The sequence below is a fragment of the Chionomys nivalis genome, chromosome 13 (assembly GCF_950005125.1).
Source record: "Chionomys nivalis chromosome 13, mChiNiv1.1, whole genome shotgun sequence".
NCBI lineage: Eukaryota > Metazoa > Chordata > Mammalia > Rodentia > Cricetidae > Chionomys > Chionomys nivalis.
In genome coordinates this window covers 42,877,431-42,894,573 of record NC_080098.1, presented here as the reverse complement: position 1 = coordinate 42,894,573, position 17,143 = coordinate 42,877,431, and the positions used below count along the sequence as shown (strand labels likewise).

Here is a 17,143-nt window from a genome sequence, read left to right as displayed (position 1 = left end):
ATCAGGATTCCCTCTGGGTAGGATGAGAGAGGGATCCTCACTGAATCATTTCTGCTGTGGTTCCCACCCATGAACAGCAGGCACCCACCACAGTCTCTCTGGGGACCTCTTGACTGTACAAGACAGCAAGCCTTCTAGAAGGATTCAAGGTGTCTGGATCTTCATCTCATTCAGACTTTTGTCAGTCTCATTTTCTGGAGAGCCAAGATTAAGTCTATTGAACCTGGACGAGGCTAATCACAGTCCCAAATCTAAACCTCGTCAGTTCATTTTTTTTGTTTTCATTCTACAGCCAAAGCCAAGTGAACTAACTCATCCACATACCGCAGCCAATACTCACGCGTTCCTCTGGCTAGTGACCACTGACCACCTCAGCACCAATGGCTTCTCCAGCCTTAGGGTCTGGGTTGGATGATTATTTTGGAAGAAAGACTCTTCTTCACTTTGGAACTGGACACCATTTCCAAATGGAGATCCTCAGGCTGCAGTTGGTGTGTTTTTGAGTGCTCGTAAAATTAATGAATGCATCTCTCCTAGTTTAGTAATTAGCATCCTGTTTAAAAGAAGAAACACACTTACCTTCACCATTAAACTAGTATTTGAAGCCCTAGACTAGAAAACTAACTTGGGAAAAGAGGGCGTTCCTTTTCTCTTTCCCTTCACGAAGCATAGCGAGTCACGTGGGAAGGGGACACCGCCAGATTTGACCCCATGCTCTCAGGACAGGGAGTCTGCAATTGCTTTGGCTGCTTAATTTTTAACTTCACTTTCAAGTTCTCACTGATCTAGTGAATACTTCAAAGCTGTCACTATGTTTTTCTGCTTTGAAGTGCGCACACAGTCATTCAGTCAACAAGCCGTTTAACTGAGCAGCGTGGTGGGAAGCAGGAGTGGTTCCCGTGTCCACAGACAAAACACTCCACCTCTTGGAACTGGCTTTTGCATTAAGAAACTAGGCTTGAAATGTTCATAATGCCGTGTTCTTGGGCAGACGAGACGAAATCTGTTAGCAGGTAGACGGCCTTAATGAGATGTTCCTGCCAAGGCTTCAGCTAGACTGTCCTCCTGCCTCTGGCGCCCACAGGGAATCAGTGTGAACTGTGGCTCTGAGAATGTCCCTGTTTCTGCCCTACCTTTTCTCTGTGTCCCTCTGAGGTGCTTCTTCTTGGCTCCTGACTCCTGGGTTTGTTTCGTGCCTTTTAGGTTCTTGGATGTGGATGGCAGCAGGTCTTTCTTGGACATCCTAAAACAAGGTGAGAACCTGTCCTGTCTACCTTTGGTCAGCCTCGCTGAGCTTCTGACCCCAGTCTTATCATCATAGTCCCCAAAGAGCCCCTGCGACAGTCTGAGTGGTCTCTATTGATTTTTAAAAAATTTTAAAGTATATTAGTCTTCTTATTTTTATTGATGTATGTCTGTGTACTTGTGTGCATGTATAGCGTGTGTCTGAGTATGTAAGAAGCCCTGAAAACCTCTGGAGCTGAAGTTACAGGTACCTGTGACCCACCCACCCCCCATGAGGGTTCTGGAAAACAAATTCAGGTCCTCCTGAATTCAGAGCAGTGTGTGCTTTTAACTGCTGAGCCATCTATTGTGTGACACTTCTTCCTGGGGAGACACGGGAAAAGATCTGCTCACTGAGATAGGGAACAAACAACAGATCAAAGAAAGGAGTCCCCCGAAGTCCAACTTGGCAAACGACCAAACTTTATTGGGGTTACAGGAGTAGAGGTGAAGGGGTTGCTTTTAAGAGCTGCACCATCAGAGGCCGACTACAGCACGGCTGACTGCTCACAGAGACTAGACACTTGGAGTTCACTGCACAGATGTCTCAGCTGGCCAGAGCTTCTTCCAGGCTTATCTTCTTATCTTGTCTGAATGTGTGTGTGTACATGTATATACATATACGTACATACATACATATATACATACATACATACATACACACACACATTATGCTTAGAGAGAGAGTGGGACCTAATGTATCTGGTAAGTCTCAGGGACTTCCTGAAGTCTTTGAGTTGTTTACTTCCTGAATTTAAGGAGGCCCCCTACAGTATGGAATGTTTCACTTCTCTGTGATCTTAAGGACGTTCCCCCAAGATGGATGTTCATCTGGCAGGATATTGGTACACAACACCATCTCCCCAGCTGCCATAATTGCCTATTAGTTATAGATCACTTACAAACTTGGGGTATTTAAAGTCATCTATGCTTATCTCCTCAGTTCTAGAAGTCCCTACTCCAAAATGTGTTTCACTCGGCCAAAATCAAAGTGTCTGCAGGGCGGCACTCGATCCAGAAGTGTGCTGCAGCAGCCTGAACAGAATAAGGCACTGTGCGCTCAGTAAACAGTAGCTTATGGGACGAATGACTTCTTGAGTTACATTCACAGTGAAAAAAAATCAAGGTCTTTTGAGCTGGCTCAAACTCCTTACTCACACTGTGATTTTCACGTAACAAACTCAGTATGGTTCACATTTAGACAATTTAGATTTGGGGAGACTAAGGCAGAAGGCTTATGAGTTCAGAGCTACATAGTGAAATCTAGGGATACAGCTCAGTAGTGCAGTGCTTGCCTAGTTTGCAGGATGCCCTCAATTTAGTACCCAATACTAGAACAACCTTGACTATATTGCATCTGTAGCATTCATAAACAGCAAGAATGACGGAACAGAATTGGTCAAGTCTTAAACACGTACGTGTCGCTAGATTGTTGTTGACAATTGTCCCAGTTAAAGCAGTTTAACTAAAATGCTTCTCAATTCTTTTTACATTTGGTATGTTCTAGACATGACGCTCACTTTCTGAGAATATCAATTTGTTTAATGCCCATGAGCTACAGAGCCCAAAGTCCACTGAGTGGAGCTGTACACAGACAGACACCTACGATGAAGGGCAATGAACGCAAGCCACAGAATCTTGCACAAGGTAGTAGGAAAGAGCAAACAAGGACCCCTGCCAACACAGAAGTGTCCGAGGAAGGCTTCTCGGAGGAGGTGGAGCTGTGGCTGGTTTCATAGGCTGAATAAATACCATGGGGGGAAGGACCGTCCTGGGCAAAGTCATGGAAGGTTGGTATGGTTTCTCATGACTGAGGAGTAAGCTGCAAAACCATCAAGGGAATTTGGTAAGCTGACTTGAAACTTGATCATTCTTTTCAGCAAATTGATTGTTTGTTCCCAATAGTAGAAATAGATTTTCCAGAATACAAATAGAAAAATGCTATAATGTTTCCTGCGACAAAAACTGTAAAATTCGCAACAGTTACGTGAACAAGTAATGACTTACTTGAACAGTAATTACTTTTGGCAAAGTAATAGTAGGTTTCCCTCTAAGCCCCAGAACTATCTAGTCTTGGGCTCTTGGCCAGTTTGTCAGTGCTATGTACAGGCTCTACCTCATAAGTGGGTCTCAAACCCACTTTTTAAAAAGAGGCCGGTTACTCCCAAAACATCTGTATCATCATTGCGCCTGTGTATCTTGTAGGCAGGTCACTATTGTTAGCCACATAGTTCCTAGCTGAGTGACATTGATGATTACTTTTCTCTTCTGGTAATGTACATAGTACCTTACAGCACAATGAATGCTAGTCAGTAGGGATGATGTTTCTAGTTGGTCATCAGCTCAATTTTTCATTTTGATAACATAAGAAAGTGGCATTTTCAACAAGAGGGCCTAATTCTTAAGTTGTGGAGGATAACCAATAGCATTAGCTACATCCTGTAATTTTAGGGGGCACCTAGAGGAACTCTGTGGCCAATGATTTCACAAGATGTAAGTCATTTCTAGTACTGGAAGTTTTATTTGGTAGAATAAGATGTGTGGTTGGGCCATCATCACTCTCTTCTCCCAGTTTCCTGTGTACACACATTAGCAGTTTGGGCCTGTTTGATAGTTCATAATAAAGTCAAGTACCAATCCTCACCCAGATCTGTAAGTTCAAATCCTGTATTTTAATAAATGTCATAAAGTGAAAAAAAAAACAGTATGAGTCAACAAGAACAATAAATTATTAAAGGATATAAAGCAAAATCTGTCTAAATAGAACCGTGGCCGATTTAATGATAGGTGTCAGAGATTTGAATGCCTGATCCCCACTGGGGAGGCTTAGGAAGTATGACCTTAATGGAGAAAGCATGGCACTGGGGGCCAGGTTTGAGTATCAGATCCTATGTCAGTTCCAGTACTGGAGTTTGAGACTTGAGCTCTCAGCCCCCAGCTCTAGTGACCATATCTGCTGCCAGCTGCCATGTTGTCCTTTACTATAGACCCTAACCCTACTAAATTGTAAACACAAATAAACCATTTCTTCTCCATTTGCCTTGGGCATGTGTTTTAGCAGAGAATAGAAAAGTAACTAAGACAAGAACCAAATACTGTGTTTCTAGATGGAAAGCCCTTAATATCATGAAATATTAACCTTCTCTAAATGAATAAGCCACTGAATAAACAATTCTATGGCTACTGTATTAAAAGAAAGGAAAACAAAAGAGCATGATAGAGTTATCCTAAAGTCCCCAAAGAAGACAGAGTGAGTGACACATGTAAGAGAGACACGGGACAGCCTCGCCCCAGCGAAGGAGGGACGGGTTCCATCTCATGTGGATTTGATGCTTTTACATACATAAATATAGTAGATTATTTTTTGGGTCTTTTTTGTTTTGTGCATCAACCTGTTTTTAAAGTAGTGATCCTCTTGCCTCGGCATCTGGAGTGCTAGAATTACAAGCATGTGCCAAGTATGTCCTGCTAATGCAATGTAGTTTTAAATAAGTAAAGCAACGTAGTAAATAAAGTAAATACAATAAATGCGTATAAAAGGTCTAATATTTTTCTAAATGTTTACCCCAAAGACTAACTCTCTCTCTGCCTCTCCCTCTCTCCCTCTCCCTCTCCCACTCTCTCTCCCTCTCCCTCTCCCACTCTCTCTCCCTCTCCCTCTCCCCTCCCCTCCCACTCTCTCTCTTTCTCTCTCCCTCTCCCTCTCCCTCTCCCTCTCCCCCTCACACTCTCTCTCTCTCCCTCTCCCTCTCCCACTCTCTCTCTCTCTCCCTCTCCCCCCCTCTCTGTGGTGTGTGTGTGTGTGTGTATTCATTTGTACGTGATTATATTAGGCAGATTACTGGTTACATTGGGAACTAGTAAAGTAACTTTTTCCTTCGGTTAGAAGACTAAGCAACAAACGGTGATTCTAAGTTCTGAGGGCTGATGAGATGACTCTGGGAAAGAGCACCGTTTTAGGACAGTGGAGGAGTAATTGGAAGAACATACCGAGCATGCAAGCAGAGCCAAATGGCAAAATGAATTTGAGAGTCAGAGGCAATAGACAGAGAGCTCTGAACGGCGCTGATGGGTGGGTCCACATGCAGGGAAGAGCAATAGTTGAAAGAATAGTAGCCAAAACTTTTGTGGAATGAAGCACATTGATTTCTTAAGTCATGAGTGTAGCCATGAGTGTGCCGACTATCCGGGCAGGAGACACAGGTGCCTCTGGCTTCTCTTTTGCTCCATTTCACTGTCTTGTGATATCTCTCCATTGATCCTTATGTTGTCTGAACAAAAAGCTTTTCCTTGTGTTATTTCTACACAACAGCTTTTAACTGTCTCTCACTGCCATGGCATTCAAGTCAGAGAGCTGCTTTTTCCTTAGTGGACCTCACCTTGGCTTGGCTTTCTCTTGTCTCATCCTGACATTTGGGACTGATGATGTTGAGGGAAGAGCTTGAGATGTGAGACCGGGGAAGCCGAGCAGACATTCCTGCCTGCAGTGATGAGATACAAACGCTCACAGCTTTTCCAGCGTGCTGCAGTCCATATCACAGGGATGGAGGCTGTAGCCAAAGTTCTCAAGGCCTAAACTTCTAGAAACGGTTAGTGCTTTCTTGCTACGTGAGTCCCCCCTGGAATAACTGTGAATCTGAGGTCATTTTTGGTGACCTTAGAGATCTTAGTCTATAGTAATTTCAACTTATTTCCCCCTTCCGATAGTTGGTAACCAAGTAACAGTGCCTTTCCTCACAGAAAGAAACGCCTTGTGTGGAGCTTCGGTAACGTTTTCCGTGGCTTTGTCCTCATCCTTACTTGGGTGTTGTTAGTCTTTGCTCAGGAGCCAGAGTTGGGCTAAATTCTGTGACTCTGCTGGCTGATGTCTCAGTTGTCTTTCTGTTTCAGTGTGCGGTGTGCTCAGTGATGTCTGGCAGACACTGTTCCAGAGTTAACATGCCTTCCCCGTGAAAACTCACCCCACTCACAGATTGACAAAGGAAAAGGCTCCTTAAGAATGCATGCAACTGGTTCTGGCTGACACACAAAAGGGAATCAGCCTGAAACAAAATTTTACCAGCTTCTATGGACTTTGGGCCTGCGCGGTCTAGATACACTGTTAACCTTAAACCTCCATGAGGTCCCAGTCCCAGGTTACACTTGGAACGATTTAAACAGAGATGGGAACTAGAAGTTTGTCGATTTGGGCAGGTGGGATGTTTACACAGCAAAGATACTGCCAGAATTATTTCTGATATATGCCATTGTTGTTTTCTGTATAGTTCTGCCCAGGCCCTTCTTGCCCACCCGGCTGAACTGATTCTCTTGACAAGAGCACAAGGAACTTAGCAGCAGACCAGGACTTAATTTAATGATGATTGTCACCCTGCACTGCCCCTCTTGAGATGCCCATTAGAGACATGTTCTTTGATATGGGGATGGGCCTCACGGCTGGTTCTAAGTCAGGCTTTTTGCCTTTTGTTAAGGGAATGGAGCCTAAGTGGGGGGTCAGTCTTGATGAACAAGCATGCTGTTTTCTCAAATACCCAGCAACCACCCTAAACTTCAGTTGTGGCACAAGATTTTCTTTCCTGTAGTTTCTAGCAGACCTGTGCACTGCTTATCTCCCAGTATATCGGAGGCAGCATTCATTAGCTAAATTCTACTTTATGTAACTTAATATGTCCTAAGAGAGTTTGTTTGTAAAGCCTTTACAGCATCAGTTTTACTTCGAGTTTTTATTGTGTTATTCCTTTTGGTTGGAGCTATTAAGATACAGCTCCAGTTTAAAATTCTGTGTCACAAATGGTTGAAAAACAAAGTCAACATCCTTCATCATCAGGGAAATGCAAATCAAAACTTCTTTGAGATTTCATCTTATACCAGGCATAAAAACCAAGATCAATAAAACAAATGACAGCTCATGCTGACAAGGATGTGGGAGAAGGGGAACACTCATCTCTTATATAGCTGGTAGGGGTGTAAACTTGTACAGCCACTATAGAAATCAATTAGTGGATCTTCAGGAATCTCAGTCTGGGCATAAACCCAAAGTACTCTATACCCTGCTACAGAGACGCTTGTTCATCCATGATCACTGTTGCTCTATTCTTAATACCCAGAAATTGGAAACATCTTAACTGTTCATCAATAAATGCCAGGTGGTGGTGGCGCACTCCTTTAATCCCAGCACTGGGGAGGCAGAGGCAGGCAGATCTCTGTGAGTTAGAGGCCAGCCTGGTCTACAAGAGCTAGCTTCAGGACTGGCTCCAAAGCTACAGAGAAACCCTGTCTTAAAAAACCAAAAAAAAAAAAAAAAATTCATCAATAGACAAATGGGTAATGAAAATGTGGTACATTTACACAATAGATTATTATCATCAATTTGAAATAATGAAATATTGAAATTTGCATGGAAATTACATGGATGGATCTAGAAAAAAAGCATCCTGAGTGAGGTATCAGACTTCAAAGACAAATACTGTATGTATTCACTTATATGTGAATGTTAGCATTTAAGAGCTTGATAGACATGATAGAATCCATGTAACCACACAGGTTGGGTACATAATAAGAGACTAGGGAGGAGGGAGGAACCTTCCGAAGAACAGGAAATAGAATATATAGTTATGGAGAGACGGAAGGGAGACTGGAATAGGAAGACTAATCAGACAAGGGAGGAGGAGAGGGGGCAAGGGAGGGAATATGGGGAGGGACAACTAACACAAAGGGCCATTTGAGGGATCATGTGGAAACCTAGTACTGTAGAAGCTTCTTAAGTTATGTACATTTCTTAAGAATCTAAGTGGAGTCACCAAATGGGGGAGACAATGCCCTAAGTGGTCATCATTTGCCACCAAGAGAAACTTCCAGTGCCAGGAATAGGTTACATTTAATTGAGTTTTTTGACACTTGAAAGGATTTCATAGACTCCCACAAACATCTCACGCTATTGCCAAGGCTATTAGTTGCCAAAACTGACAGCAGGGCCCTAGTGTGGAAGCCCACACATGTGTGTCTTGTTGAACACAGAGAAATCGAGCTGGTGCCTACCTAGAGCCTTCACCCCCTACTGACTAGTGTTCAGAGTACTAAAAGGTACTCTGCATGCTACCAGAGAAGAAAGATAAACACCAACCCACTTTCTCCACCCCACTTAAGACCTGTGCCCCCTCCCATTGGGAACCTGAATCCTTTTGACTCTGCCAGGGGACACAGAGAAACCACACACACCACCACCACCACCTACAACAACAACAAAACCCCAAACAAAACAACAAACAAACAACCCCCTCCACCTGTACTCTTTCAGGAGCAGGAGCCCTTGCTTGGTTTGTGGCTTGACTCCTGTTCACACTCAGGATTGGTTTCGTGTGATGAGGAGCAAATGGACCTCTTCTCCAGCCCCTTCTGCCATCTCAGTGGAATGCACACAGGGGGGGAAATAGTTCCCCCAGGTGAGCATTCCCTCTGCTCCCTGCTGCTCTAAGCAGCCATGGGAAGGAGGAAAGTTCCCATAAACTAAGCCCAGAAGAAAAGAGTAGTCCACTCCTTTCTCTTCCATGATTTATGTCACTTTTAAACCAATAATCCATATATAATTGGAAAAACCTACCATTCTCTTAAAAAAACAAAAGGAATGAACATTCAACACAAATTTGAGATGACGGTTTCCCTTATTTGAGTTGAACTTTCTTCTCACTAAAATTTTAAGGATGTGGTTGCTTGGGAATTACAGTGAGACAAAGAAAGAAAGGGAGGGAGGGAAGGAAGGAAGGAAGGAGGGAGGGAAGTACAGCCAGTCACTCGCACACACACTGAACCCATCTGTACTTCTGTGCCCATTAGGGAATGGTAACCCCAGTCTTACCATAATTAGTTCACTGCAGTCATTGATAAATGAACTGTGGTAGAATGTCACTAAGAGCCCTAAAAGGTCACTGAATGATCCACACAGAAGAAATCTGAATCACACCACAAAATGTTGAGAGCTGATTTGCCAAGGAATCACATGAGATGATGAAACATGAATCTAATGAGGCTGATTATTTACTGAATTAAAAGAAATTAAAAGAAGTGAATAGTTAATAAGATCCAAGGCTCTTTTCAGGTAACATTTAAAACCACCAAGGGGCCTAGGAATATATTGTAACTTAGTTTGTGGAATGCCTGCCTAGCGTGTATGAGGCCCCCGACGTGACCCCCAGATCCTCATAAATTGGATGTGGTGGTGCCTCCTTTCTTTCTAGCACTCGAGAGCCAGATGCAAAAGAATCAAAAGTTCAAGGCTACATAGTGATTTTGTCATCAGCATGAACTACATGAGAGCTCGTCTCCAAAAACTAAAATCAATTAACCAGTCAATAAAATCATAGCTGTGCGTGGTAGCTCATACCTGTAATCTCAGCACTCAGTACTTGGGAGGCTGAGGCAGGAGGACTTCTATTAGTTTGCAGCCAACCTGGGCTACAATAGTGAACTCCAGGACAGCCAGACCTTATCTAAAAGAAAAAAAAATGTTGAATTGAATAAAAATTAATATTATTGCCAAGTGTATTGTGCATGCCTTTATTCCTAGCACCCAGGAGGCAGAGTCAGGCCATTGGATCTCTGTGAGTTCACAGTCGGCCTGGTCTATAAAGCTAGTTCCAGGCTACACCATGAGAGCCTGTCTTGAACAAAAATGAAAAGCAAAAACAATGAAAAACACACAAAAGATATTGTTGGCTTAAATTATCTAAAATAATTACTAAGAACAAGATGAATTTTACATTTATTTGATCTTGGTCCAAGAAATATATTTTATTAAAGGCAAAGTTGCATGACCAGAGTCACCAAAAATGCAAGCCTGCCATCTACTGGTCAATATATTAGCTAACAGCATGGTGAAGCTACACAAGGAGCACTAGGTAACCTATGAAGGAAGGATGGAAAAAAGAGAAATACCGTTATGGAATTTTCTAGGAAACAGAAAAATATATTCTCAAAAACTCATGCAAAGTATATTGCTTATTGTAGAATAAAATGTTATAAAATACTTTTTTCAGTCCCTATGCCTCTTTTCCACAGGAGGAATGAAACATGGATACCAACCACCATGATGTGTGTGTGTGTGTGTGTGTGTGTGTGTGCGCGTGCGCGCGCGCAGTAGGTTTAGAATCACTCACATCTCAACACATCTTGAAAGAGTTATATTAATATGCGGTAGTCTACTTCTTTCTAATGTGGTGGTCTAGCTAGGGTATACCAAATGGTCTTTCACACAGCTTTGACTCTTGTGTCCTGTCAGGGAAAAAAAACACAAAACAATAGCAACAGCAAGAACAAGGGTTAAGTTGATGTTATTTTCAGTTTTTGTTCTTTTATTCATAAAAGACACTGACATTAGTCCATTTCTCACATAAGAGTTAGATGCACATTGAAAAACAAAAAACAATGTAAAGACTCAAACTTTTGACTCCATAAAAGGCAGTAGTTCTCAAAATGTGTGTCACTACCCCTTTTGCAAGCCACTATCTCCAAAAATATTTACAATATGATTCATAACAGTAGCAAAATCACAGATATGAAGTTGCAACAAAAATAATTTTATAATTGGGTGTCACTACAATATGAGGAACTGCGTTAAAGGGCTGCAGCATTGGGAAGGTTGAGAACCACTGTACAAAAGGGAGGGGGAAGAAAAGATATAATTATCTCTATTATTTTGCTTTCGTCTCACTGAAACTGGCAATGTATGGTATTTTTACCATTTCCATCAATCAAATCAGAGCACATTTATTGAAAGTTCATTAAAAGCATTGGAACAGCAATGAAGAAAAACATCCACATTTTTGCCTTATGGGATTTATGCATTTTCTAGGCTACTTACACCATGGGGACTTTACTTCTTCCCTTGATTAATTCTGGCAGGCAGAAACAAAGAAGTATTTTCATAAACCTAGAAAAAGGGCTTCAGAATATCCCAGAAGGAAGCCTTGGGAAGGTGAAGATATGGGAACCTCTGGTTGCATTGTAAAAGTATACAACTCCAGCCTCATAGTCTAGAAAAACTCCCACGAGCTGTGGCTTCTCACTCAGGTGAAGGGGAGTAGGGGTGCAAGTGAGGGCTGCAAGCCCATCCACTTCACACATCTTGATGGTCCAGAATCCAAACTCAGGCTCCTTCTTCATGTCAAAGCCCCTTAACACATCCTCTTCACAGATTCCCACATCCCAAGAGGTTGCGTTCTCAACAGATACTTCAAAGTAATATCTTCCTGAAGTAAATTCCTCACAGCCCAGGACACAGGGTAAAACAGAAAATCTCTTGATAGAAGCCTCAAGATTCTTGTGGCATTGTCTGTAAGTCACTGGTCTTTGACCTTTAGACAGTGCTGGGTCATGATGGGCTGTGTCGGGTTCCAGAGTCACACTGACTGTAACACAAACACAATCAGAATTTTGGGATCTAGAAAGACTTTACAAAGAAAACAATCTGTTCAAATCGGGGCATGATTTGAACATTTAAACCCCAGCTATGTAAACTATGTATAAAATAACATCATGCTTATTGTAGACAACAATGAGCAGAGTTAAATGAGTTCATGTTTGTCTTGGATGTGGTACATGCCTAATAAGCAGTGGCAACGATACCATCAACCCCAGCATCTTGGCTCATTCAGAGATGCCAAAGATTAGAACTGTTTGGAGTCACTCTCGTTCTGTTCTGCTCCAAACCTTCCTGAATTCAGAACTTTTAGAATTTCTGGCACTGTTGTTCTCTGTTCTTGTAATGGTACACTGCTTCACACCATTACAAGGCAGAATAAATCTTCAAATTTCCTGCTTCATGGAAAAGTCTGCTGGATACTATGGGCCTGTGGGCTGAAGATGGATGCCCCAATGTTACAGACGAACTTTGGATGACTGTCCAGGCAGCAAGATGTTTGTCAGTTTTAGAGTTTTGGAAGTTGCTTACAATGTGCTTCCTGTTTACTTAGGTAATACTATATCCCTCTGGCGTCTTTGGTAGGATTGAAGACTAAAGAGTTATAGTTTTCCTTCGTTGTGATAAAAAATAAATTACGTGAAATTTAGACTCACAAAAAATATTTTAACTGTAATTCTTGCTTGATACCCATTTTCTTATATGTAATTTTATTTTGTTAAAGACAAAACTTTCCTTTTTATTTAAACAGAAAAGGGGAGATGATGTGGGATTCTCCTCTGTATGCTGTAAATATGTTTTATTAATATTGATGAATAAAAAAGCTACTTTGGCCTATGTCAGGGCAGAATATAGAAGAGATATAGAGAGATAGTAGGCGGAGTCAAGGAGATGCCATGTAGCTGACGAAGGGTACAGATTTCAGACTTTACCAGTAAGCCACAGCCTCGTGGCCGTACACAGATGAATAGAAATGGGTTAATTTAAGATGTAAGAGTTAGGTGATAAGAAGCCTGAGCTAATAGGCCAAGCAGTGTTGAAATTAATATAGTTTCTGTGTGATTATTTGAATCTGGGTGGCTGGGAATGAAAGAACAGTTTCCGTTTACATTTATTTATTAAAACACAAACAATATACCACTATAGTTAGTATTCTACAGTATCACCTTAGGAACCATTGTTAAACCTCTGAAGATACCAAAATTCACAGGTGCTCAGGTTCCTTTTATCAAGTGGTTAATTATTCGTTGCAATCTCTGCATATCCTTGTGCACAGTCTTAACCACTTCTGGTTACTTACACTCTCTAGTACAATGTAAAGACTGTGTAAATTGTTCTTTGACTATACTTTTTAGGAAATAATGACAAGAAAAGTTTGTATATATTTGAATTCAGCATAGATGCAATATTTCTAATGCTTTGATTCAGTTGAATATGAGTGTAGATCTCACAGAGAAGGTGGGGCCATGCCTACTCAATCATTTTATAACTTCTGTAAGAAGAGACCTTAAAACTGAAAGAGCTAAGGCTAAATATAGGTATGTATACAAAGAGATAAAATACACCTCTTATCCTGTCTTTGTCCCTCCCCAAAACACCTTGTATAAGCCAAGGTTTTGAAATTTATTATATTGCATTTAAATTAAAGATAGCCACACATATTATTGCTTCAAGGGACATTTAGTATTTCCTGTATACTATTCTGGGACCTGGAGATACAACTGAGATCAAAAGAGACAAAAAAAAAAAAAAAAAACCCCAAGATTTCTTATAACAAACTGTAATAAGGCAATAAGATAGTTATGTTAGGTGGCAAAATAGATATAGTAAATATACAACTTTAAATAAGCAGCTAAGAGATGCCTTACTGAGCTGCTATTTGAGCCTCAAGATTGTGTGATCATTAGGATGAGATTGCAAATACAGGGGCTGGAGAGATGGCTCAGTGGTTAAGAGCATTGCCTGCTCTTCCAAAGGTCCTGAGTTCAATTCCCAGCAACCACATGGTGGCTCACAACCATCTGTAATGAGGTCTGGTGCCCTCTTCTGGCCTTCGGCATACACACAGATAGACTATTGTATACATAATAAATAATAAATAAATATTTAAAAATAAGAGATTGCAAATACGGTGGGCTAGCTGAGTGCTTGGCGTATAACGAGATTCCATAAATTCATAGTAACATTCTTACGAAGAATGTCTGAAATCATAAGGAGTTGGCTAGGTGTCTGCATCCTCCGCCGCCGGCCGGCCTTTTAGGGTGAAGGAGCACTTGATGAGTGCTCTCTGTCTCTTGTTGGAGCTCCTCACTGACTCTTCTCAAAGCCTGAGCCCTTAAATCTGTCTGCTTATCCCAGCTGAAGCGCCACTTTCCAGATCTTCACTGTCTCTTACACTCACATCCTGAGCCACATCAGCAAAGGATGAATTGTGGTGTCGGATTACAGTCCGACCATTGTTGAATTGCTGTTGTCTTTGACTAGCCCTGTCTCTGGTTCTCATTTTTTCATCACAAAGTTAAAAAGCCATACTAAAGTTTCAGGCTCTACCCAGGGTTGGTTCTCACACAAATCCCAATATTATTAGCAGCTGGTGGGTGCCCCTAGTCCAAAATCTCCTCAAAAACCTGGGCCATAGTCTCTAGCAGGAACAGCAGTATGTAAGAAATTAGGGTAAACCGGAACTCCCAACGTACACAGCAAACACCTGATCTTGGCAGAATACCCACCCTCTTGGCCTCACCCGCCCTTCTTGGATCTTCTTTCGGGTCACACCCCAACACATAATCACCAGCCATGCCTCTCCTCCTTAGAATCCCTTGGTTCCATCTTTGAGGAAGTGGAAGGTTTTAGGGCTTCCATCGGTGTCTACCATTGTGACACGATAGGTTACAAACAAGGCCATGGTAACGGCCCGTTCGCAGTTCGGAGAGGCCTTGTCTCAGTCGGGTCTTCCGTCCCACGGAGAGTGGTCGTGTTTCAGGGGCGCGGCGGCGGAGGCTCTGAGTTTGGGATTCCCGAGCTGACGCGGCTTAGGTCGAGTGAGGGGGCAGCCGGCGTTGCCAGTGACGCCCACCTACAGGTGAGTGTGGTCGACAGGCTTCGCGGGGAGCTCCGCCATCGGCCCCACCGCGCACCGCTGGCCAGGGGATACCGGGCAGCGGCGCTCAGCCGGTCGCCCCGCCCCTCGGGGCTCCGCCGCAGTCACCTCGCAGCCTAGGTGGCCGCCCGATGCCCGCCGCCGTACGCGGCCCGGGAGCACAGACACCCGGGAAGCCCTGGCAGGGTTGTTTCTCCTAGGGGGAGCCCCGGAGGGGGGCGAGCCGGCCAGTTCTGTGTGCGCGGCCCTGTGTCCGAGCGGCCCGTGGCAGCCAACCTGGGCACGCAGTCGAGGACGCGGGGAGGGAGTCAGCCCAAGCCCTGAGCTCGGGCCCGGTACAAACTTGGTGCCCCGCGGGGGCAGCGGGACTCAGTCTCGCCAAAGGGCAACGCTGTTGCCAAAGTCGGAGGCCCACGCGTGATCCTGCTGGTGCTAATGGGCTGGGAAGATGAGGAGGGAGAGTTGATCCAGGAGTCAGAGGTGTTCGCAGGAAAACGGAGTTCTGGAGGAAAAAACCTGGGGTTGGCCGTGTGGGGGTGTGTTTGTCCCTGCATCGCAGGAAAGCGAACAGGAGGGTGAGCCCTAGGCGACTAGAGAAAGTATTTGCCTGGTTTATTTAAAGCGCTGCAGTTGGTCTGTGAAGAGTGGACCTTTTCGAGGATGGGAGAGATATCTAAAATCATGGGTAATAAACACGTTCACTTTGGGAGATAGTTGGAAGTTCTCCAAGCACGTAAAGGACGACTTTCCCGATTTGAGCACGGGGACAGCGGAAGAGTTTCTAACGGTGTAGGCGGTCGAATGGCTGTAAAGGGCCAGGTTCCGGAAATGTTGTTAGAAAAAGTGAGACGGTTTGGAATAGGTAGGGGGGAAAATGGAAAATAACACAAAAGTTTCAGGGGCTAAAAGTATACCCAAATAGCAGAACTCTTGCCTCCAGGAGGCCCCGGCTTGAAGTGATGTGCGTTCATAACACTGCTTTTACTTCCTTGATCCTGGAAAGACCGTTTGATGCTTCCTTCTTAGCTCCGGTTACATATGACTGCATTGTTCCTGAACAATTTTAACTGCATATGCTATAGGTAAAACACTTTGAGCCTATTTCTCCTAAGTATATTTATTTTATGTTTATTGAGTATATCTTTATGTTTATTTTAGATAGTGTGAATACTTCCGTAAATATGCCACATATGTTTATAAAAATATAAAATACAAATTAAGGGAATTGAGAAATAAAAAATATGGCCCAACTCAACAGAATTTGAGATCACCTAGAAGATGCTTCCTTGGTTTCTCAAGACGATTGTCTGCATTTCTGAGGATTCTCACGCTTTTGGGGTGTGGACTTTTCATTCTACTGTAATATAGCCAGCCCGTCCTAAAAATAGTAGAATAATAGTTTAGAAGGTTTCCTTCTTAACTTTCTCACTGACTTTTAAAGTTCACCTCTCTTTCCCTGCCGCCTTGCCCATTTAGATTAAAGAGATGTTGATACTACCCTTGTTTATAAAATATCATTAATTTTTCTTGGTTATCTATCCGAAATAAGTTATCTGTGAGACTTCTGATTATTACATGCCATCTGTTATTATCAACCCTGTGGAACGCAGACTGGGCTGCCTAAGGCCCCCTCCCCCTTTAAGGGCTGGGTATCAAACCCAGAGTGGAATGCTAGGCAACCGCTCTGTTGCTAAGGTACACCTCTCCCTCCCCCCATAATAGTTCTCATTTTAGTTATTTTAGGATCAACTATATGCGCTTTTGATCAAAGGAAATTCAAAACCAAAGCGTATAATAATGAAAAGCCCAGTTCTACCTTCTTACCCCTGTCACCTTTCCCCACTCCAGAAATCAGCGAGGCAAATAATTTGCTCCTAAGAGACATTCTGACTGCTAAAGCACATATGTAATACATACTTCCTCTCAAGAGTGAGTCATAATACATCTTTTTGCCACTTAATATTATACAGCGTCTCTAGTCTTAATGTCTGAAACATGAAGGGTTCAAAAGTAAAGCTTGGTGAGTATTCCTATGCTAACAGGAAATTCATTGCGGTGAAACTTCACCTCATGCACAAATGTTTAAAAATACTGTATAAAATTGCCTTCAGTCTCTCTGTGTTTAATATATATATATATATATATATATATATATATATATATGGATTTTTGTGTTTAAACTTGGGTCCTGCTCCCAAGATGGCTCTTTATATGTGTGCAAATATTCTAGAGTACAAAATATTTCAAAATCCGAACAAAGAATTTTGATACAGCAATTCAATCTATATAAAAAACATTTTCAGTAAACAAGAGCTTTGAACACACCACCCTACTCTTTCAAACAACTA

At 42.6% G+C, this 17,143-nt stretch overlaps 1 protein-coding gene across 1 annotated transcript; it reads right to left on the bottom strand.

Annotated features, from left to right (window-relative positions):
- Nucleotides 1-11,149: 11,149 nt before the first annotated feature.
- On the bottom strand, nt 11,150-14,493 carry Trim38 (tripartite motif containing 38). The gene is given in 3 exon segments (XM_057787049.1): nt 11,150-11,244; nt 11,247-11,684; nt 14,439-14,493. Coding segments are annotated over 3 exon segments (588 nt in total).
- Between the last annotated feature and the right edge of the window lie 2,650 nt (nt 14,494-17,143).